At 37.4% G+C, this 25190-nt stretch overlaps 1 protein-coding gene, 1 long non-coding RNA gene and 1 pseudogene across 2 annotated transcripts; all 3 read left to right on the top strand.

The window, feature by feature from the left end:
* The first annotated feature begins 8856 nt into the window (after positions 1 to 8856).
* On the top strand, positions 8857 to 10276 carry LOC121749574. Its single transcript, XR_006039641.1, has 2 exons — positions 8857 to 9292; positions 9613 to 10276. It is a non-coding gene; the product is annotated as an uncharacterized LOC121749574 (long non-coding RNA).
* A 6054-nt stretch (positions 10277 to 16330) lies between these two features.
* On the top strand, positions 16331 to 17819 carry LOC121748987 (dof zinc finger protein DOF4.6-like). Its single transcript, XM_042143587.1, has 2 exons — positions 16331 to 16489; positions 16819 to 17819. Exons 1-2 carry the CDS (start codon positions 16466 to 16468, stop codon positions 17560 to 17562), a joined length of 768 nt encoding a protein of 255 aa, XP_041999521.1. The 5' UTR covers positions 16331 to 16465; the 3' UTR covers positions 17563 to 17819.
* A 4678-nt stretch (positions 17820 to 22497) lies between these two features.
* Positions 22498 to 25111, top strand: LOC121746389 (annotated as a pseudogene).
* Positions 25112 to 25190: the final 79 nt, after the last annotated feature.

Genomic DNA, 25190 nt, shown 5'->3' with positions numbered 1-25190 from the left:
TATGTGAGGACCGACCATGAATAATAAATTCACGAATATTATAAAGAAATCGTAATAACTTGAAGCTAAGAATGCCACCCTTAATTAGTCAAAATTCTATCTATTATTATCTAACTTTTTAAATGTTTATTTAAAAATCCGTGTATCGAACGATCGATTTACATCAGCACAATTAATTTTGTAAACTTAATAAAAATTTAAGCTCAATTTATTTATTTATTTATTCATTCATTTTAAATTATAAAATATAAATAAAATGAACATTGATTTTTATGTAATTTATAAAAATAATCACGTCAATAAAAATAAATAAGGTATTATAAATAAGCTAAATGTAGAATAAAGAATTTCGAACTTGTATGGTGCGAGATATAGTATACTATCATTTCTCATGTGTGTATATATATATACACACACTTGTACTATATTTTTGACTAAGCATAAAGAATTAACAATTATGTAAAGTATTTTTCTGAAAAAACACACTAATCTTAATAAGACCAACAAGGGGAATGAGAGTGCCCATGTTTGACCATAATTATCATAAGAGGCTCGATAAGGCTAAAAGAGGCAAATATCTTTTCAAATACTCAAAAAGTTCATCTTTCTCGGTCTAATTTGAAGGCTACCAAACAAGAATAAGACTTGTTTTAATTGATCAATTTGAAAATTATTTTGGCTCATATATACTTACTTATATTTTGTAAGGCAAGGAGATTGGGTATCGCTAACATTTTGTCTAAATTTTAATGTTGAAATTACTTTAAAATGCATACTGAAAAGCATATTTGACAATTAAATTAAGAACACAGGATGTTTGTTTAAATTTCCAAGCATATAAATTAAGAACACAATTATTACTGTTTTTTAAAGTTTGTTTTTAAGTAGAATGCCCGCCAATTCATACCTATTTTGGTCACACACACGCCCCCAGATATTATTAATCCCAAGAAGAAAGTCACATTTCAGATAGGTGTGGATATGAAATCAATGGAAAAGTAATACTATCAGATTTTATTAATATTCGTCAAAACTTTTGAATAAATTTTGGGCTGCTCTTTGATGAATTTTCTGGACCAAAACAATCAGACACACTGATAATAACTCCATTGCAATAAAATAAAATAAGTAAGATTTTTCCCGATTTTCCCCTATTCTCTTAATCTAAGTCGCCTTATTTGTATAGACACAAAATTTAAAAAAAATATTTACTCCCAAACTTCTACTTTAGAATCCAACAAAGAACTTACCTGAGTTGCATTGGAAGAACTACTATAAATAAGAATTTTTTTATATTACAATCAATTTACTTTTATATTAGTATTTGATTATTAGCATAATATCATAATTACAACATATAATTTGTTGACTTGCAATATTCAGCAGTAAATACTCTAATAGTAATAGTAATAAATATTCTAATTATACTGCATTCTATAATAGTAATAGTTTGAATTATTCACAGTACAAAAGTTTCGGACCTCCAATATCACTTACCACTATTTCTTGAGTGAGTCTGCAAAATTAAATTGTTACTACTTACTAACATTTAACTTAATGTTGATTTTTTTATGTTGCATTCTATTTAATGTCGTTTTCTATATATAGCTCCCCACCTATTATTTTGCATATAAAGTCAATGGGGGCGAGTATGATTTCGAAATGATGAAATGACTTTTATAGTTAGTCCACAGATAAATAACAAAACAATTATGGTTTTTTTTATGCAACTAATAGTAACCTTTTATTTCGAATCATCATGACATGCATGTCTTGGCATTTCTTACATTATAGTATTTCAATATTAAGTAGATAGGCTGAATTCCCTATATTCTTACATTATGGAGTATATATCTTCTGATATACTAAGTACATTTGATTTCACAATATTTTAAAAAGTGATAGTACTAGTTTTGTTAAATGAATAAATAATATAATTGGAGAGAGAATCAAGGTTAGTTTTGCCGAAGGATAATATATGTCACATAATTTTGAACGTCCTAATACAAAATATGCACAATTTAACTAGAGATCTATTCTTTTTAATTTGTATTATTTCATTTTCTCGATATTTGCATGAAGTGGGGGGAAGGGATTACGTTGAAATTGAAACTTAAATGAGTATCTTAAAACAAATTCAAGTGGCTTGAAGTGTACCTAAACCATGATTTGATGGTTAAGTGTGGACATAATTATCAATTAAGAACTCAAAGCCTGATTATGGTGTGACGCATTGACGCATGTTAAGGTTAACTAAAGTCAAGAGCGATTATTGTACTTGTTTCTATTTTAATTAAACATTATACTTTGATGCTTTCACCATAATCATATTAAACCAGCACTTTTTTATTGGTTATTTCCTATGATTTTCCGACCAAATTATCTAATAGTAGGAGTGATGTAAAAGAGACAAACTCCCAACAAGCTCAAGAGCAATTAATTAAGGTCATGTGAACAAAATATTCAATAGTACTATTATTATTATTTTTACTTTTTCTTGATACCGTACGCCGTGTTAATTGTATAGTTAAATTTCTAAAAAAGACTATTACTATTATTTTTACTCAAGAATAAATGTAATAATTATTTATATTATATACCTTTATATATATAGTGCCTTTTTTTATTTTGAGCTACAAAATTAAGAGACAAACCATGTTATATTATGGATTCCTTAGCTGGAATTGTGCCAAAGGAAATAATTACAAAATAAATAACAACAGAGCACCAACCATCATTATATTTAATCATTGATCTAGCAATAATTGAAAAATGATCATTCATTTTACGAAAATTCTACTTTATCACGGTTTGCCAACATCAATTTGCTTTAGTTTTCTTAAGGAAAATAGATATTTGGGTGAAATTATACAGATCACATTAACGTATTTTTGGCATTTTAATCAATTCCAATTTCATAAATGTACCTTTTGCGTAATCATCACTTTCGATTAGTCCACATTATCACTATTTTTTTTAAATTGACATAAATGAGGAGTACTACATGCATAAGTTCAAATCTCAATTTCTTCTTTTATTTATTTATTTATTTGATGTCGTAGAAACTTATCAGTTTGATGTTAATTAGTTACATGATGAATTATTTGTCCTTCAATTTTAAATATAGTCAATGATGCACTCACAAAACGAAACTCGTACATCAGACATAATGAAAAAGGTTGTTGTCAATGTCAGAAGGCAAATTGATGCAGGGCAATAACTATCGCTAGCAATGGAAATCTACGATGAAGAAGAGTTAACTTTCAGATAGTACTATATCGCGATTGACATTAGTAACAATTTCACATACCAAATTTATTTAGATTTTTCGATGCCCGTGAACCTACAAACCTCTAAGCATATAACATATTTACGGAATTATATATTTTGAGGTCACCATTAAAAGAGATTTTTTTTAAACCATAGAAAATTGAGAATGTGAAAATCACCTGATATGTTTCATTTTCAGATTACAAATAAAAAGGTTTGGGAACATAGTTAATAATCATGCACGGCCTTTGATGTGACACAAACCCTTTTGTTCTAATGAGGGTGAGATTTGTCACTTTTCTATAATATCAAAAAACATAAATTAAAAGAAATTTAATTTTATTTATACAAGAAGAAAATATTAAAAAGAATAGACAGCCAATATTCAATTTCAGCCACAACATTATTATTAGGAAGAAAGACTAGTCAATATTCATATACACCAATATCTTCTTGTATTTTTTTTAATGGATACAGAAGAATTCGATAAAATTTGAAAATTACAAGAATGTGAGAATAACGCATGTGTGTTGCATGATTTGCATTCATGAATTAACGAGATGATAATTACTATAGATTTTAACAATTGAATATCTGAAAATAGTTTTTTCTTACATATGCATGTTAATTTTGGTTGTGTGGGAATTTAAATCATCATTTTTTTGTCTATTGGATTTCGTATTAATTATGATCATATGAAGCTTAGGGAAATTATTTTCTCTCCTTTAGCAAGTGAGTATCAACAAAAAAAATCAAATTAAACCACAAGAAAACGACAGCAATACACACAGACATACTTGTGTGTGCATAGGAAAAATCCACCAGCTAGCACGTGTTAATTATTTATTAATTCTACTATTACCTCTCACAATGTATATTATTATGAGTAATTTAAAATTAATCATTTATTAATTACTGTATTTGGTTCTATGTAGAATTTCCCTACCAATTGTCTCTTATTATATACTACTATTATATGTTTGCTCTAACGTCAGCCATATGTATATATTATTATATTCTAATTCTGTTAGATGCATCAACTCAATTATTTATACTCACCATTACATAACTTGTTTTTAATGTCTTATAAATCCCACAAACGCCTCTACAAGAAAATAACTTTGCCACATCTAATTTTTTTCTAAATTTGATTTATTTCTCTAATATAATTTGCAAGCTATTACACATGAACACGAATTTAATAATTTGCATTGAGTGTAACGACCACGCACGAAAAAAAAACATGCCTTATACTAGGAGTACTATTTACACTATAAAATCAGAATTACTAGGAGTACTATTATTCCACGTTAAGTGCATTATTTCTCAATCACATCATGACTCTCATGATTGGTTATGCAATAACGAATTACAATTTCAAGTTAAATAAATACAAACAGAAACCATATTAATGGTCTCTACAAAACCCCAGTTACAAAGTTTCAAATCAAGAATAATTATTGGAGAAATAATTGTAGCAGAAACAGTTAGTAGGGAATGTATGTTTTAATCATTCATATTCACCAACTACTTGATGCGTGCAACGAATTTTCCCCTCAAATAAAGGGAACAAATGCCATTTTCTGCCCCTAATAATTGAAAATCCATTTCCAATAATACATTTTTGGTTAAATAACATAGGGGGTGGATACTTGGAATATGTGGTCACAAAATGGTGGCAAACTAACCTAACATATTTTAATATCTCTATTTATTATCTCGAATCTACTAAATTAATGAAAGATTGTGAATAAAACATACTATAACTTGACAGTCTAAATTGTGATAGAAATGAGTTGGGGAATCCAACAACCTACCAAATATGTATATTTTGAGAGAAATGATAAAATAAAAAAGAATTAAATATTTGCCATTATTAGAGCAACATGTCTGAAAAATGATGAAACCATATAGATAAACAAACAAACATATAAAATTGAATGAGAATTACCAAACTGAAAGAAAAATTGCACAAAGAGGCATTAAAAATGATTGTTTTTTAAAATAATAATAAAAGGTAGAAAACGAAATGACGAGGAGATTGATATTTATAGTTTATCTGGTAGCGGATGGATGTATGGAACAGTACTATAATGGAGCACGAGTGGAGGGTTTTTATTACAAAGAATTGAATTCTGATAATTTGTAAAAAAAAAAAGTAGAAATGAATATGGAGAGTGAGGAGCAAACAGGTATGAGAAGGTGGGCCTTTGATAGTTGCATTTCTCTGAAATGTGATTAATTAGAAAATGGCCATTTCATTTGCAAGAACTATGGAAATCATTTTTAGCTATCTGCTTTTATGTCGAATGCGTATGTTGGGTGAAAGTAACATATATTCGAATCTAATAGGAGGAAATCATTCTATTTCTAATAATGAATTGAACAACAAATGGGATTGACACTTACATTTCTCGAAAATATAATTTCCTATAAAAACTTACCCATATAGTAGTATTATTATATGCAGTGTGAGAGAGGGTTAAAGGTCAACCAACTATGATTGTGGGATTTTATTATTCGATGTTATGGATGACTATTTAGGCAATTTGGGTGGATCCATATATAATTGGATTTAATGTCACTGGATGCCAATGATTTTCAGGATTGTGTGAAGCCAGGGATTTTATGGCCTATAATAATGTATCGCATTATTGAATTTCCACGTCTATTTAGATTCAAATCAACATATTTAAGCCTTTAATTTAATTAGATATTTCATCATTATCCCTTGACAATAAAGGTGAAATTTAAATAAATATATTGCAATATCTATATAACGAAAGAATCAAATCTTCATGTCTTTGCCATTGGGCCTAAGTCCTCTTTCGTCACGGTGCATATTTATACAGCCATTGGTCAAGAGTCCAATTAAAGAAATCAAGAAAATTTACTTAATTTTTCTTATAAGAATCAAAGTGAATTTAAATCATAAAATTTCAAGAAAACACAACAAAAAAATGACTATAAGTACGTGTATGGTAGAACATCTCCCTACATACGTGTCCACAATAAATTGAATTGAATCCAACATATATCGAGGTGGGCCTATTTAAATTTATCTATTTTTATTTTTGAAAGTTTAGAGCAAGATGTGATTTATAACTAGAATTTATTACTCCAGTTTAGTCGATTAACTAATTAATAGTTAATACAATTAATACTATAACCATAGACTTAAGAGGTTGCTTTATAATTAAATAGTGATTTTTTTTAAATTTTAGAATAAAATAGTGGAATACACTAGTGAAAGAAGAAAACAAAGTAATAGTACTAGTTCATACCAAAACGAACATAAAAAATTGTTTATGAATGAGTTTGTGGGGATCTGACCTCTGACCCCAAAATCTCTGGTCACTGAACTCCTCTTGCTGGCATTTTTGTGGACATTTTTGTATCACACCTTGTAATCATAAACACGTACAACCACATTAGCTTTGCCGCCCTCGGCCTTAATATTTCGGGTTTACTTTCATTCTTCGTCTGTACTCCATTGTTAAAGACGGTCGTCGCATTGCATGTCTTCGAAGCTGACGATGATCTTTTTTACTGTAACTATAAGTTTTATTTCTTGGATTTGTCATTGGGTAGCAACCTCGTCGTCCAAACAAGGAATAAAAATTAAAAAAATGTGATTTGGGAGATGGAAAAAATGGTTGGGGTTTGATTAATACTCCATAAGGGACAAGTGTGGGTGTGGGGAGTAGTTAAATTCTGATCCAAAAACAGATAATGAGGGTGTGTGATCCAGCTAGGGATTGTGGCAAAAAGAGGTAAAATTGGACCACCCTATAGAATTAAAGATTTGCACAAAAGGTGGCATTGATGTACAACAATAGTGTGGTCCTATTATTGCCTCATAATTACCCTCTCTCTCTCTCTCTCTCTCTCTCTCAAGAATTTGGCTGGACTGACAGTCACTCCCCTGAACTGCCCCTGCTCCTTCTGTACCTCTTTACTTTGCCAAAATCATACCACTAATTCAATTCATCTCCACAAATATAAAAAACTATGATCATTGTGTCATCCATTTGTTTTGAGTAATTGTTGTTTGGGCTCATTTTGGAGAACAATTTTGAACTAGGCCTTACATCACTACCCTTTGGGCCTTACTTTAAAGCCCTGCTACCTTTTGAAAGCCTTCTTCTGTGATTTCTTGTGCTTTTATATATATGTTGAGAATTTATATATTGATCTTTGTTTCTCATGTTACATTTGATAGCTCGGGTAATGTGGGCCGGAATCAAGATGAAGATTTTAGGTCACACGGAGTAAATTTTCCCCTATAGATAGATAAATACTTAGCCCAATTTTCGTTCAACTTAGAAAAAATGAATCTTGAAGATAAAACAAACAGGTAGTGTGGTTTCTGCAATAATGAAGGAACTATGTTCATCTTCTCTCAATAGCCTTTTCTGATGTAAACACTTAACATTTTGCTTTTTCTTCCCATCCCTGTGTCAGAGGAGCAGAGTTTCAGTTCTCGAATGCTTATTAAAGTAGAAGAAAACCAACAGAAAACATGCAAATGAGACAGTGATTCCACTAGTTTATCTAAAAAGACTTGCTCCAATCCTCCATTACAACGCTAACAAAGTAATGGGCATGAAACACAACCATATGACTTGTTCCATCATATTTTTGCGTCTTTTTTTTAATAACTTAATAATTAAAATTTAAAAAAAAAACATACTACAACATCTGAATAAAACAGATTGTAGCAAACATAATAGTACTCCTTCCATCCCACTCAGGATGTCTAATTCTCGAGTGACATGAGATTTTTTTACAAAGAGATGTTAAGTTGAATAGTAAAGCGAAAAAAGTTGTTGAATATTTTATTAATGAGTGGTAGAGATAGGTTTATTTCAAACTGGACATTAGGAGTGGGGAGTAATAACAATTTTTGTCGAACGTTAAATTAGAAGACTGCGTAACAGTTAATCTTATTTTTCGTACAAATCTTAATTCCATCTTAGTTGCATTTAGAGCATCCGCAATGGGGACGGATGTCCCGGCGGACACCAAAAAACACATCTTGCCACGTCATAAGGACATCCCACTGCACAATAGCGGACATCCCCCAAGGACATCCACAATAATAAAAATTCAAAAATTCACAAATATGCAATTTATGGAATTAAAATTTCATCACGAATACGGGAAAAATGCAACCATTTTATTTTAAAAAAAGCATACATATTTAAATTTTAAAAAATACATAGTTCACAAAAAAAACCATCCCAAACCAAAAAACAATTCAAACAAAGTACGTGTTATGCCTTGAATCTGTATAGTTTGCCGCTAGCTGAACGGGGTCCCGACGGTATGATACATTTTTGTTTTAGGCCTTCATTTTCGACGATAATACATGCGTTAAAGTTTTTAAAAAAATCGTATATATAGAGTTTGCAACAAACCGTATATATAGAGTTTACCACGAACCGTATATATTGATTTTTTTATAAAAAAATAAAAAATAAAAATAAATTGAAAATCGGGACGTCCGTCGTGGCACCGTAATGGCGAACGTCACGACGGACGTCACCGGAAGACCGCGGATACCTCACATCCGCCGGGGATGTCCGCATCCGCCTCTCCTGACCAAATGGCGGACGTCCCGCGTGGATGCCCGGCACGCCGATCCGATGTCCGTTGAGACATCCTCCATTGCGGATGCTGTTAGTGCTGTAGCTAAAGATGCCAATCTCCTGCCCGGACGGGCCAAAATTGCGATCCTCTTTCTATAAGCTCAGTTTATGCCTCCTTTCCCCACTCTCTCAAACCTGCGAAAACCCCACCTCCTACTCTCTCGCTTTTCACTCTAATTTCACCATAATTCTTCCATCTAATCACAAATTCCTCCTAACCCACATACTATACTTGCCATTTTGGAAGAGATTCACCGATTAATTTTGTTGAATTTGTGGGTTTTGACCAAGAATAGTTCTAAGAAGAGCAATTTTTCGGTTTTTGCCTAAACAACAAAGGCATGTTTTTTACCCCATTCGTCATTATTATGGTAATATTTGGTTGATTTTATGCTGGGTATGAATTTATGCACCTAGAGTTTAGATTTGTGGAAGAGTATGTTTTGAGCTTAATTGTTGATGAAATTACTATTGAAGTGAGTATTGGTGTTTAATTTTAAGAAGAGATTGTGTTGCATTGTTTGCTTGTTGATGGCTTTGATGTTGGGGTGAATATTGTTACTTTAATTCAAGGAGGAATTGTGTTATCCATGCATAATTCACAATGGGGGCAAGCTCTTGAGTAGATTAAAGTTGTTGTGTTACTCTTGTGTGATCGGAGAAGATATTGTACTAATACTTCCTATTTTAGAACAATTATCTCAATTGCCCCTACATCAATGAGTTATACAAGTAATGGAGTTATTCCTGAAGAGATCCCCATGCGCAATCAATGAATGATGAAGAGCAACTCGCTAGTACATTTGAGAGAGGCGAGGAGAGCAGACCGAGGAGGAGGGGAGGAAGAGACGCCTCAATGGAGAATTACATGAGGGAGATGGCCTCGAGCATGACGAGACTCGAACTAAGCATGCAGCAGGCTAGGGAGGAGCAGACCCATTTTATGCAAGGCAGGAGGACCTCAAGTGGCAAGCTGAACAGGATACACGGTGGGCTCAGCAGGTGGCATGGCAAGCCCAGCAGGTGGCATGGCAAGCTGAGCAGAAGGCATGGTGGGGCAAGATGGAGGCTTACATGGAGCAGCAACAAGCCAACTGGAATGCATACCGTGCGAACCAACAGTGGCAGCAAAAGATGGAGCAGAGGTTCAGCTCCTGGCCCAACTATCCTCCACCTCCCCCGCAGTAGAGGTAAAAACCATCCAGGGTTCTGACATGGATTGGTTTCTTTTACATTTTTCTGTATTTTTTATTTGTTTGCGTGTTATTTGTATGTCCTCCTTGTGGGACTTGAATTTGGAGTGGGATGGTTGTAATATTCGTGCATCAAGATGGGGCATTGCATCGGCGGATCTACATGGTGCCTTCCTTGGCAAATAGCCCTCCTCAAAATTGGATACCTACATAGTTCAAGCATGAAATCCCTAAAACCACCCTTATAGAAGGGTTATCAAGGCCTCTGGATGAATTTCAAATGGGAAAGTTGCTTGAGAAAATACACTCCTCCACAGCCTCAAGCGTCAAATTTGAAGACTGCAAAGCATCTCATTCTATAGAGCATCAATCTTAATTCAAGACAAGAAGGGTAAACAACATTTGAAAGTACCTGCATTCCGCCTCGTTCAAGAGTAGCTCAGTTTGCTGATCTTGGAGCCATGCCTTGGGTATAACTCAGCTCGTTGCTGAATTCCGTTCCAGTTGCATTTTGTGCAGTAGCTAAAGAGGACATATGTTCCAATCTCCTAGCAGGATCCTCAGTTGGAACGAAAGGGAATGACTTCCTTATCTTCTTTGACATCACTAAACCACCTGTTCATCTTCAAACAGAGAATCTAATGGTGGGGATGCGAGAGAAGGAGATTGAAATGGAGAAATAAGGATTTTGACTGTGGCTTAGGAGATAAAGAAATTTTAGAGAGATTCCCGGGTAAATTGGATTTCGCGGCAATTGCACGCGTCGAAAATAAAAATGTTAACTTATTTTTCAATAATTCACTTGAAATAAATAAAAAATTAGAGCCCAATAAGCCCATGCCATATGTTAGAAAGGAGCAAAATCGAACTCTTACAATCCATCTAATCACCCCCATGACTCGCCCGAGTTCGCTCACCTGACAACGCGTTGACTCACTCTCAACTTAAAATCAAAGCATTTAAATCAGTTTTTGTGTTCAATTTTGTTCGAATTTAATCAGATGAGGACCACGTATTCAAATTTTTTATTGAATTATTAAAGAATTTTGGAAGGTGATGAGTAGTTTAATTATTTCCGGTTGTCAAAGCAAACATCTACCCTCAAGAGTTTTGCAACCACAAAATTTTAAAAATAAGTATTGGTCATAGGTTTGAAAAAGAGCATGTTAGTACTTTTTTTTATATCCATTCTTCTCATTCCACTTGACCTATGCTTGTGGTCATGTTCAAATAAGACTTGTGGTCGGGTCATTATATCCCACTTGATAAGTTTTGTTGATGTCAAAATAAGGACTTATGATCAAACCATCCATAGTATATGTCAAGTGGGTTGGAATGGTCCAACCATATGCCTGGTTTGTGTGTAACTAGACTTATCAAGTGGGTCGAAATGACCCAGCCACAAACCTGGTTTGTTTGGAGCACCAAAGCTCCTTGTGAGACCAAATGACAATTAAATGGTAACGATGGAGAACTAATACAAACAGCATTGACACTAAAATACAAGTTTGATTTTGTTTTTCTCATACATAGGTGTGTACAGAATTCACTCTGTAAGAGTGGTTGATGACTTGAGCTCACTTTGTTGGGTTAAATGCGAACAAGTCATTATCATGTTTATTGACATACTAATTCTTGGACATGGGTCCATGTCTATGCCCTTAATGTACGAATTAGCATCATAAATTGCTTTAGGAATTATAATTAAGTTGTCCAATATTGCTATAATCTATTGAAATAAATTTGACTTGGGAGGATGTGTGATTCTTCCTTTTGAGTTGTCAAAGCACTCATATTTTTTTTATATTATGTTTTATAGCCCGAATGGGATGGCTTTGGATTATTTTTATGGTTTGGTGAAGATATTCACAAACACTTAAGTTGTTTAATTGAAGAGGTTTTGAATAGTTAAGAAGTCACTTCATCATGCTTTATTTGAATTTGTAGTTTATTAGTACACAAAAATCTAAACTTCTCTTGTTACATGTGATGAAATTACCGGTAGGTCGTTTTAGATTTAGAAAGAATTTACAAATAATTCATCAACTATGACGCATGTTGCAGTTTCAATACCAATTAAAATTGTAAGACATCTCCCATATAACAATAGGACCAAAATCATTGGAAATACCGTTGAAATTGAAGAAGAAGAAGAAGAAGAAAAAAAATCAAATTTACACATTTAATTAAATATGTCTCTCTAACATTCTAATTAAAAAATTTGTAATGGAGTAAAAAATATTGCACATTCTTGGTCGACCACATTTAATACAAGGGAATTATATGAACTTTCAAATGCAAGATGATAGGATGGGACTTTGTTGTGGAAATAAGTAGAAAGTGATAGTTGCATATTTATAGTATTTATTAGTAAAATAATACCAACAACTTTCTAACAACTTGTTTGTGTGAGATTTTCTTATACAATAAGTGGGCCCTTTACAAATATTTCGCAACTTATGAATAAGCCTTTTTTAAAGCACCATGTAATTTGGTAAAAAAAATATGGCCTGTTTTGTAAAAGGAAGTACCTGCTCCCTTACTTTTTTTTCTTCTACTAGCATTTTTTTTAAGAGAAGAAAGAATGCTTTTCATCTGCTAAATTGAAAGTGTTATTGAAGTCTACTTGTGTTCTACAATTGTAAGGTACATTGGTTGATTCACTTTTTCAGAATGAGATATTATGATATGTTTGGTTATATTTGGATTCTTGGATCTCGGGCTGAAGATGATAATAATTTGTATTTGATGAGCTAGATACGAGTTTTATTGAAATAATTATGTAGATAATAACTAGTATAATTAACATTTGAATTGAAATCTGCCATGTCCAATTTAACAAGTGTGGTTTACTGATAATATTTACCACTACAATATTTATGAAAAGAATAAGTACACGAAGGGAACATGTTTGGAAAAATACAATTATTTCAACTGAGACTTAGAAAATTTCGTCATAAAACAGGTTAAGAATACTAGGAGTATAAATTATGACTAACTTTACATGTTATTGTCCCACAATTTACTAGTGAGGTGAATCAATCAATCGAACAACCTTGATAATGGCTCTTCAGTCTTCAGTCTCACTATTGGGGTTGTAATATGTTCCATAGCATAGGTTGTTCATCTATTAAAAAAGTACTATGTCAATTGGATTCACAGCATTGTAAGACTATTTTTCATAGACGGACTATAACATCCTTATGCTTCAATTTCATTTATTAGATGTAGGTGATTGTATGGGATGTTGCCCTATCACTATATCACATTCCCTTAAAATATGATCTATTTTTATTTTAGTCCGGATTAAAATGATGTACTTTCTATTTTATTAGGTGAGACTCATCCTCTACTAATAATACTTTCATCATATGGTTATATAGTTAAGGGTCCTAGAAATTTGCCGATAGTCATTACACATGTGGATTTAACGGTTGAGATTTGTTCTTATTGTGATCGTACAACTTCCTTTCACATATGCATGTCCATTATATACACCCTTTTCACATAATATGGTTTCTTCGCTTTTTCTCTTTTTTAGTAAGTACGTACGTATACTGAGAAGTTGGGTGGGGATCCTTTGCATTGCAAGTTTGCACAGCAGCCCCTGCAGTTAATCACATAACAATAAAATAATATAATATGATTTTATTTAATTTATTTAATTTATTTGATTTGATTATTTTATTTATATGGGTGTAACAACATGTGCTACTCTGCAAACTTGCACGGCAAAGGATCCCCATCCCTAAGTTAGAGAAATAAAAACAACAATCTCCAAACATAATAACGATATAGAGGTATTAGGATTTGAGTCCATGGCATTTCCCATCATGAATTTATGCCATTTAAGTGCATGTGTAAAAAATTGGTATTTAGAAAGAATACATAAATATAGATGATTTCTAACGTTTACACGAAATATAAAAAAATGCCTTCATATTTCAGAAGTACTCCTAGCAAGTTTGTAGCCAATGATCTATTATTGTAAATCATGCGAATTGCGACATTAGGCCATACGCATCGCGTCTCGATGCTGTCCCTATCTCGTCTCGAAGAAACGAGACAACGATGCGGGCTCCGTCTCGTCCCCAGCCCGTCTCCTATCTCGCCGAGGAGAGGCGCCCCGCGAGACAGCTCGCCACGCTCGTTGGCCACGTGGCGAGCTGTGGTTCGTCCGAGACGCCCACTCGCCGGCCCGCGAGTGGGCGTCGTTTATTTCCGTTTACAATGTATTTTTTTTTGTTTTTATAAAAAAATTCAGAAAAAATTCGAACAAAAATCCCAAAATATACTAGCAGTTTACAACCGTTTTTTACAAAAATTTTAAAATTTTTTGTCTTTTTAAAGCCCCCAATCACTTCTATAAATATCAAATCATTCCCACAAATTAATCCACAAAAAAACTCTATATTCTCACTCAAATACTCTCAAACACTCTACATTCTTTATCTCAAAACATTATTCTTCTCCCAAATTTAATCCATTCATGGATCCATTTGAGCAAATGCGTCGAATAATGGAAGAATCGCTAGAAGAAGATCGACGTAGGGAGGAGGATAAGGCCGCGCCACCTCAAAGGCGATGCCGGATATACATCCATAGTAACCAGGAGGAAGCCGCCGTAAGGTTGGTACACGATTACTTCTATGAGAACCCGGTATGGGGAGAGAGCTACTTCCGTCGCCGTTCTGCATATCGCAAATACATTGGCAGCCCGGGAAGAGTACTTCAAGAAGGGTTCGACGCCGTTGGCCGTCCCAATCACACGACGCTCCAGAAATGTACTGCAGCAATCCGTCAGCTTGCTACTGGACAAACGGCGGATGTGTTCGACGAATACCTGCACATTGGGGAAATCACTGGGAGACTGTGTTTGATGAACTTCTGCAAAGGCGTCCGGGCAGCCTTCACCGACGAATTTCTCCGGAAGCCAAGCACCGCAAATTGTCAGTTTCTGCTCCGACTTCACGAAGAAGTGCACGGATTCCCCGGGATGCTTGGCAGCGTCGATTGCATGCATTGGCAATGGAAGAATTGCCCTGTGGCGTGGAGGGGGTCATACACGAGCGGCCACAAAGGCACCCACCCCACCGTTATACTCGAGGTCGTTGCCAACTACCGGCAATGGATTTGACATGCGTATTTTGGGGTCCCCGGATCGAACAACGACGTCAACGTGCTCAACCAAGTGCACGGATTCCCCGGGATGCTTGGCAGCGTTGATTGCATGCATTGGCAATGGAAGAATTACCCTGTGGCGTGGAGGGGGTCATACACGAGCGGCCACAAAGGCACCCACCCCACCGTTATACTCGAGGTTGTTGCCAACTACCGGCTATGGATTTGGCATGCGTATTTTGGGGTCCCCGGATCGAACAACGACGTCAACGTGCTCAACCAATCCGACATCTTCAGCGAAGTTTTGAATGGTAAAGCGCTGGCCATCAACTTCATCGCTAACAACCGCCAGTATAAAATGGGATACTATCTTGCCGACGGCATCTATCCGAAGTGGCCAACCTTCGTGAAGACGTTCAACAGGCCGATGAACGAAAAACAGGCTCTTTTTGCGCAGAAGCAAGAGGCTGCCCGCAAGGATGTGGAGAGAGCGGGGTTCTCCAAGCTCGATTCAACATTATCAAAGCCCCGGCTCGTACGTGGTTTATGGAGAATATGGTCGACATCATGTATATATGCATAATCTTGCACAACATGATTGTCGCCGACGAAGGACCTGAGGCAGGAAATTGGTTCGACCCTGAAACCCCGGGAATCTCTACCGCAAGTAGTCCGCCTCGCAGTGGAGTGCATCCGTCTTTGCAAGAGCGGCTGTCTGTTCGGGCAAGGACACGTGATTCTACCGCCCACGCCCAACTCCAGGAGGATCTAATGGAGTATATTTGGGTAAAATTTGGCAACCAGTAGGTGCACATGATCGTCATTAGACAACTCTTTCTTCTGCTTCTTTGAATTTTAAATTATGTATTTTTTAAATTTTTTAGGATTTTATTAATATGATTTTTTATTTTTTTTACAATTTTAAGTTGTAATTTTACTTAATGGAGTCTGTTTTTATTAATTGAATTTATTGGATTATTGACTTGCTTCAATAGTTATTGCCACAATGGCTGTGACAATAATTCAATAGTTAAATGACGAATGTAGCCTTCCTTTATCCCGCACTAGCTGCGCTGAGGCAGCAGACTGACTGCAAAAGAAGCAGAAAGCAAACACACACAACCGCCAAATAAAACATCTTCAAGTAGCTTTCTTGCTCAAAAGTAGTTACTTTCCTCTCTTTCAACACAACCCCCCCTCTCTCTCTCTCTCACATCTTCCTTTTCTGCTATGGATACTGCTCAGTGGCCACAGGTAAAGCGATAAAACATGTTTTTCTCTCTTCGATATCATGACCTCTTTCCCTTTTCTTTTCCAATTTGCCATTTCTCGCTTGTTGTTTTCTGCGATTTTCGATTTCCTTTTAATATTCTATACGTGATGAAACCCCACTCAAAATTTTCGATTTTAATTTCTGCATATTGTTTGCACTGATCATCACCTTTTCCCTCCCCACCTTCTGCTTAAAAGGATCGATCAGATTCAAAACCACTTTATTTTTACCCTATTTTGTTTTCTTATGTGCGTCCCCTCGATTTACGCTATTCATCAATTCTCCCACTAAATATTCCTTTGTTTTCTAGTCAATTGGAGTTCCCAAATCCGCCGCAGTCGAAATCTCAAACTCCAGCTCAAAACCTAACAATGGCGGTGGACCTGAGAAGAAGCCACGGCCGGAAAAGGAGCAAGCTCTCAACTGCCCGAGGTGCAATTCCACCAACACAAAATTCTGCTACTACAACAACTACAGCCTCTCGCAGCCTCGCTACTTCTGCAAGACTTGCCGGCGCTACTGGACCGAAGGCGGCTCGTTGAGAAACGTCCCCGTCGGCGGCGGCTCACGCAAGAACAAGCGCTCATCTCCGCCCCTCGCGAAGAAGCCCGATTTCACGCTTCAAAACCCTAAGATTCAGGAAAGCCACGACCTCAATTTGGCCTACAATCCCTCCAATTACAATGCCATGCCCGAATTCGCCTCCCTCCATCAAACCCTAGGAAACCCTAATTCCGACCGCCACCACCCTAATCTGCCGCTGATGGAGCTGCTCAAGTCCGGGGGAGGAGGGCTGAGCTCCTTCATGTCCGACGCCGCCGGATTCCCCTCCTCGTCGGCGGGATTTCCTGCGCGGGATTTCAAGGGGTTTTCAGTGGATGTGATTGATCAGTCGTTTGGAAATATGCAGGAGAATCAGCCGTCGAGAATTCTGTTCCCTTTCGAGGAATTGAAGCCGGTAAATTCGAATCACGATGAGTTTGAGCAGGAGAGAGTGGTGCAAGGTGAGAGTAATGTTTACTGGAATGGTATGCTTGCTGGTGGCTCTTGGTGAATGAATGATCAAATCAAGAAATATGTGGTGGTGAGTGAGACTTGTATCTGAAATTTGATTTGATATGAATGATCAGAAGCTAACAGCAGATGATAGGTTTTCCATGTTCATAGTTTGCTCTTTTTTTTAATGAAATTTCCCACTTGCTTGTTCAGTTAATATTTGGTTTCTTCTGTTGTTTGTTAAAATGTAATTCTCCATGTCTGATTTTTTGCTTTGATGTTTAGTTTATATGAAAAGATTTTATTTTTGGGTTAGTTGTATTTATATATGATGATGATTTGATTTGTTTTGTACTGTCACTGCACATTGGCCTACATATTCATTCGTCCTATGTTTCTTGAATCAATGCTCTTGGATTTGGAAATGAAACAAACCAAATAAATGTTGGGAGTTTGTTTTTGTTATGTGTTTCCATTTTCAATGTGTAAAAACCCTAATGTATGTGTTGTATTTTTTCAGTTTTTGTGTTATTGGCACTACCAAATATATAGCACACATGATGATGGCCGAACTATGGTTGAAATAAATAAACAGTAGAGAGAATGAATGATTTATATTGGGGCTGTAAATTTTAGTGGGATTGGTGATTGATTTAGAGCAATAAATAAAACATAAATTGGTGTTCCCCAAAATCATAGATGAAGTTAATGGGGTGGCTAGGCCTGCAGTCCTTTCTTTATTCTTTTCTACTGCTCTCGCTTTAACTTGTCTAACAGTTCATCACTGTCACCTGCTTCGCCAGAACACACATACATACAATTCTATACATTCCTCAATTGTTTCGTCCACATTATTCCATATAGTACTACCTATCTTATATTGGTCCACGTGTATTGACAATAGTGTAATTCAGCTAATTACAATTAAAGACTTATTATTTCTTGAAATAAAACGTTATTTAATAAAGTGAAACTAATTTATTGTGTGTTCCAGCGATATATAGTGATGAAAAGCAGAAAAAAAAGAAGAAAGTGGGTTGTGGTTTGCATAAAATAGAAGTAATGGGGCATGATAGCACATGGTAAGCACTGATAATGTGGGAAAGAAGAGATAAACCCTATTGCATGATAGTATGAGATTTGAGAATATAAAGTGATAGTGGTGGTCACCACTTTGCTTTGGGTAGTGGGCCCCATATAAACATTGCCATATTCAATTGAAATTGGTAAGTCATTGCATTACCAATTAGTTGTACAAATTACCGAATGAATGTTCTTTTAATGAGGTGGAAAATTATGCTTTCACTGATTAGTTACTTAAAATTTTAAATTTGGATGAGTCTTGGATTGTTCCTTTTTTTTCATACAATTAATAGCATCTCCAATGGCGGCTAGCGGACCGGTTAGCCGATTCCCGGCGCTGGCCGGTCCGCTCGCCGAACCATTGGAGTCGGCTAGCGCCAAATCGGCGAGCGGACGCCGATTCTCGGGCGCTGGCCGATCCGTTCGCCGGTCGGCTGGCCGCCATTGCAAGCTCCCGATCGGCGAGCGATCAGCAAGCTCGATTTTTTTTAAAATTTTTCGAAACACTATATATACGCGATTTGCACGTCATTTTCATTCGCACCACTTGTTTTAACGAGTTTTCTCTCCATCTTAATTAGGGGTCCAACGAGTTTGTGGCATGTCGACTGCATTGCTGATATATGTACGCTTGTATTATCCTGCACAACATGATTGTTGAAGATGAAGAGGTGCAACTGACTAGTTGGGCCAATGACGATGCTAATGAAGCCGGCCCAAGCCACGGCGTGGCCGCCCCCAACGTACGAAAGGGGGTACCTCACGATGAAGTCGGCCGCCTCAAGACACATGCCGACATGCGCCAAGTAGATGCTCATATTCGACTCCAAAATGATTTAATTGAAGAGTTGTGGGCACGGAGGACTACACGTCATTAGATTTTTTTAATTAATGTACTTTTTAAAATTTAAATATTATTATTGAATTTTCCCGTATCTGTGTCATAAATTTAATTTTGTATTTTGTGTGATCGTTAATTATTTATTTTTTATAATTTTGTTTATTGTGGCTAGCATATTGCTTATCCAGTTGCTTATCCTGATGATATGATAGGAGGAGTTTTAGTCTTAATGATGTGGTAGAAGGAGTTTGTGACTAGCCTATAGCTGACCTATTACGATTTTACATTCAACTATGGAAAATACAAACATGATTGGTTTTGGGCGAAAAAGGTGTAGGTGGAGAAGATATAATCCTAAAGGTTGAAAAGAAGAAGATGATAATCTTCCCGAGCACGCATGTCGGAGGAGAATGTTTGTAGGGCCCACTTTTCTCCATTAAACAAAGTCGAAGTCAGTTTGCCACGTCTATGGACTATGATTTTTTTTTAATTATGATTATTAATAATTCCTAAGATCCGACTTAATTAATTAATTAATTAGAAGAGAAGTGAGTTTTAACATGAAGGTGTGTTTTATAGTTAACATAAATACATAATGGTTACCATAGTTGGGGCCACTTTCAATGAACTTAGTACTATTACATTAAGCCTCAAAATATTTTTGCATTATTAATTATTCTCTAGATTATTGAAAATATCTTAGTAGTAGTATTAAAATGAGTTGTCGATTTTGTATCTTTAGAGCATCCATAACGGTGGCGTCCGTCGCCACGGCCCGCCGCTGGCACGGACGCCACCCGCCGCCGATGCGCTCGCGCAGCTGACATGGCGCGCCCTCATTCGTCAACGGCATAGCCGTTGTGTTTAATTTTTTTTTTAAATCGGTTTTAATTAAAAAAACCGATAAAAAATTAAAAAAAAAATCTCACTTCCCAAAAAAATTATATCCGTTTATAATCATTTTTTCCCACTTTTTATTTTTTTTAATTGTTTTTACCCCAAAAATACACACTTTCATCTATAAATACCCCCAATTTCACTCCCAAAAATTCACATCAAACTACACAATTCTCATCATCATTCTCTCATCTCCATTCTCATCTTCAATCTATCATATCCATTTTCATCTTCATTCTCTCACACCCTACAACACCACTATGTCGGGTCACGACGATAACCCAAGCGGCTCCCACGGTTGGAACTCCGAATGGTTCGGTTCACAACCGTTTCCTAGTCCGGAAACGGACTATTCGGCCCCTCCTCTCACCCAAGATTCGGGCGTTCCGGGTGGCTACCGGCCATACCCGGTCGACGACCAAGGTGGCTCCGATGGGCGATACGGGTGGACACCGGAGCCTAGGCCTCCCGTCCCTTCCCAAACTCCGACTCCTCCATCTCGCGCCGGTGTCCGCACACCGTACTCACCGGCGGAGATGGATAGATTGTTCAAGGCGTACTTGGAAATATCCGAAGATGCGGTGGTTGGCACGAACCAATCCGGCGATCACTTTTGGTGGCGCGTCTCTCGGCGGTACAATGCAAACCGGCCGCCGGGAACGATCGAGCGCAACGAGAGTATGATGCGCAACTGCATCGGCCGAGCCAACGACGAAATTGGCAAGTTCAATGGCTATTTCCTCAAGGAGTCGCAGAATGCCAGGAGCGGCCGGAGCGAGGTCGACATCATCACTGCGGCGCTGAGCACCTACCAATCCATGAACGGTAAGTCGTTCAAGTACCTAAATGTTTGGCAGGAAACGAGGACGCACCCGAAGTATCTGGGAGGCGTAACATCCTCCTCTAGCGGCTCCTCCAAACGGTCACGGTCGGCATCCCTATCCGACGCCGGCGAAGAAGTGGCTAGCCAACTCGCCGAAGCTAACTTGGGTAGCCCCGACGCCGGACCAAGCGGTTCCCGACGCCGACCGCAAGGAAGGAAGAAGGTGGCGGCCGAACGCCGTCGCGCCGCGACTCCATCTGCCCCCGCTCCCGAACCCGCACCCTATGTTCCACCTCCACCCCCGAACAACTCGTTGTGGGCACTTTTGGCCCAACTCAATATGGCCGATGGGTCATCTATGACCCCCACGCAACTTCAAACGCACGAGACCATGATATTGGGTCTCCAAAAACAATTGGGGTTGGTGCCGCCAGATGCGTTGTCTTCCTCGGGTAATATTAGCCAATAATTGTGTAATTTTTAATTTTTAGGATTTTAATTATGTAATTTTTAATTTTTTGTATTTTAATTATATAAATTTTAATTTTTAGGATTTTAATTATGTAATTTTTAATTTTTAGGATTTTAATTATGTCTTTTTTATTTTATTTGTAATTTGTAATGTTTATTGTGGTTTTTTAATGAATTTTAGTATTATGGAAATGTTTTTGTGTAATTGAATTTTAAATTAATTGTGCTCGTCCTTGCGGAAGAGCACAGCTGTGGGTGTTGTGCTCTTGCCAGAGAGCAGGCAGAAAAAGTGGGGTCGTGCCTACAACCGTGCCTCTGGCAAGAGCACGGTTGTGGATGCTCTTAGTACCTATGTCAAAATTTTTAAATTAGAATGTTGACGTACGTATGTCAATTTTTCAAAGCCCAAAATTGAATGTGGTGTACAATTGATAGTTTATGGTTAAAATGTTTCAGATTGTTGATGATATTTGTCCACAGAAATTTGACAACTTTCTATTACAAAAATAGTCTCAAACTTTTTCCTCTACGGGTGATGATAATCTTTTGATTTAAACTAATTTTACCATAATATCATTAGCTGATAAAAAATGTTTCGAAGTTGATTTTTTTAAATCTGATAGAAAAATACGTATTTAATTTACATTTTTCAATACATCTAAGCAATATGTTCATGTTTCAATTTCGTACTTAATGTACAATATCTGAATTCATAACGGGAGTATATTGTTTCCATTGTATATTTAAAACAATGGGAAAATATAATTAAAACTAATATAATTCTTAAAATACAAACATATATATAGTCAATTTTATTCCTTAAAACAACAATATAACTATATTAACTGTATTCTTCATGTTTAGATAACGTACTAAAACAGGATTGAGAAAATATCCTGCATCTCAATAGATGATTTCACAGTTTCGATCAGTAATCAACACGCCGACGGCGGTGCCACCTTCAACCACTCCAAACCGCGCTGACTTCAGAACAGATAGGCGGCAACGGAACCAATCCGCTTCTCAAGTTTTCCATTTCCTCAACGGCGGAGCAAATTCCACCGCCTACGCGGCGGGGCTCGAGTCCTGCCCCTGCCCGGACTTCGGCAAACAGCTGCACGCTCACTTGCTGAAAAATGAATTTCACGGCCGTGAATTCGTCGAGGCGAAGCTGCTTCAAATGTACGGCAAATGCGGCTGTGTCGACTATGCAATGCACGTGTTCGACAAAATGCTCGACCGAAATCTATACGCATACACAGCAATTCTCAATGTGCTTCTCGATGATGGGCTGTTTGAGGAAGCCTTGTTGCATTTCGAGAGGTTGCTTCTAGAAGATGTCGAGCTGGAGTTTTTCGTTTTCCCTGTTGCTTTTAAGATTTGTGCTGGCTGTGGCGGGGTTGAGTTGGGGAGGCAGTTGCAGGCGCTAGCGACCAAGGCAGGCGTTCTACAACATCTCTACGTGGGGAATGCGTTGATTGACATGTATGGGAAATGCAGGAGCTTGAGCTATGCCAAGAAGGTTTTCAATCATATGTTGGAAAGGGACTGTGTTTCTTGGAATTCTATGGTTACAGCTTGCACTACTAATGGGAGGGTTTTGGAAGCATTGAAGTTGATGGAGGATATGTTGGGGAAAAAAGAATTGAATCCGAATTTCGTTTCGTGCAGTGCTTTGATTGGTGGATTTGCTCAGAATGGGTACGACGAGGAGGCAGTGGAGATGCTGCACAAGATGACAGCTGCAGGATTCGAGCCGAATGCAAGAATACTGCCACTGTTCTCCCTGCTTGTGCTAGGCTGAGGGAGATGAGGTTAGGGAAGGAGATGTACGGATACATCATGAGGCGCGGATTCATGTCCAGCCCTTACGTTGTCAACGGATTGATAGATCTGTTCCGGAGGTGTGGAGCTATAGAGAATGCTCTTAACATCTTCTCAAAGTGCTCGTTGAGGGATGCAGTGTCATTCAACACCATGATTGCAGGATACTGCGAGAATGGGGAGATTATCAAGGCGAGGGAGCTTTTTGATACGATGGGATCAAAGGACTTGATCTCGTGGAACTCCATGATCTCGGGTTATGCAGATAGTTCAATGTTTAGTGAGGCTTTGAGTTTACTTATAGATTTGATGAAGAAAGGAGATATCAAACCTGATTCTTTCACATTAGGCAGTGCTCTTGGTGCTTGCGCAGAGACAGGTTCTCTGAAGCTGGGTAGATCAATGCATTCTTACTGTGTCGTCAGAGGACTGGAGTCGAACCCTTTTGTTGGTGGAGCTCTCGTCAGCATGTATTGTCAGTGCCACAAAGTAGAATCTGCAGAGAAAGTGATGCAGAAGGTAGAAGATAGGGATATAGTTATATGGAATACTTTGCTCTCTGGCTATGCTCGTTGCAACGAGTTGCAGAGTGTGGACAGTATTATTCAACGAATGAGAGATGATGGATTGGAACCGGATGTGTACACATGGAACGGGATCATTGCAGGATGTGTGGAGAATTGGTGCCATGAGATGGCTCTGCAGCTGTTTTCTCAACTGCAGAGTTCTAATTTGAAAGCTGATATCTACACAGTTGGAATAGCTATACCGGCCTGCTCGAGGCTCGCTAGTGTAGAAAGAGGCAAGCAGGTCCATGCTTATGCGATCAGATGCGGATTCGAGAAGGATTCGTACATCAGAGCTGCGCTCATGGATATGTACGCAAAGTGTGGAGCTATGGAGTATGCTGAATCCGTGCATGATGGGAGCCGGAGCCGTGATCTGGTGACTCAGAACGCCATGCTGAATGCATACGCGATGCATGGATATGGCGAGGAAGGGATAGCTTTCTTCAGAGAGATGGTGGCTCGTGGCTCCGAACCAGACCATGTGACATTCCTGGCAGTTCTGTCTTCATGTGTGCATGCAGGTGCAGTGGAGTCTGGGCAGGAGTTCTTTGATCTGATGGGGTGTTACAGTGTAACACCGACGTTGAAGCACTATACGTGCATGGTCGACCTACTTGCCAGGGCAGGGAAGCTCGAGCAAGCATATGGGATGCTTGAGAGGATGCCCTTGGAGGCTGATTCAGTGATCTGGGGCGCCTTGCTTGGTGGTTGCATTATACACGGGGAAGTCGGTCTAGGTGAGAAGGCAGCATGCGAGCTCATGAGGTTGGATCCGGGGAACTCAGGGCACTATGTGATGTTGGCGAATTTGTATGCTTCAACGGGCAGATGGAGTGAGCTGAGAGGAATAAGACAACGGATGAATGACGAGGAGATGCGTAAGGCACCGGGGTGCAGTTGGATCGAGGATAGAGACGAAACTCATGTGTTTATGGCATGGGACAAATCACACAAAAGAGGTAGAGAAATTTATGAGATGTTGAATAATCTAACAGCTCAGATGAGATTACAACATGTTTAATGTAAATATCATGGTACAAACTACATTGTAAAAAAACTGTCAATTGCTTTGGTGCTCAGTAAAGATCGATTATTTCAAGGACTGATCGGGTTTGAATCTGCAACGGTGATAAGTGACAACGACCAAGTTGGCATTGATTAGAGCAACAAAAACATTG

This window comes from Salvia splendens, chromosome 9 (assembly GCF_004379255.2).
Source record: "Salvia splendens isolate huo1 chromosome 9, SspV2, whole genome shotgun sequence".
NCBI classification, from domain to species: Eukaryota; Viridiplantae; Streptophyta; class Magnoliopsida; order Lamiales; family Lamiaceae; genus Salvia; species Salvia splendens.
Note: the sequence above shows the minus strand (reverse complement) of the source record. Positions and strands in the feature narration are given on the sequence as shown.

Excerpts from the sequence above, each read along its gene's own strand:
- LOC121748987 (XM_042143587.1), top strand. The coding sequence starts at position 16,466 with ATGGATACTGCTCAGTGGCCACAG. Across the intron at positions 16,490-16,818 it reads ATACTGCTCAGTGGCCACAG|TCAATTGGAGTTCCCAAATC; the intron begins GTAAAGCGATAA and ends TTTGTTTTCTAG.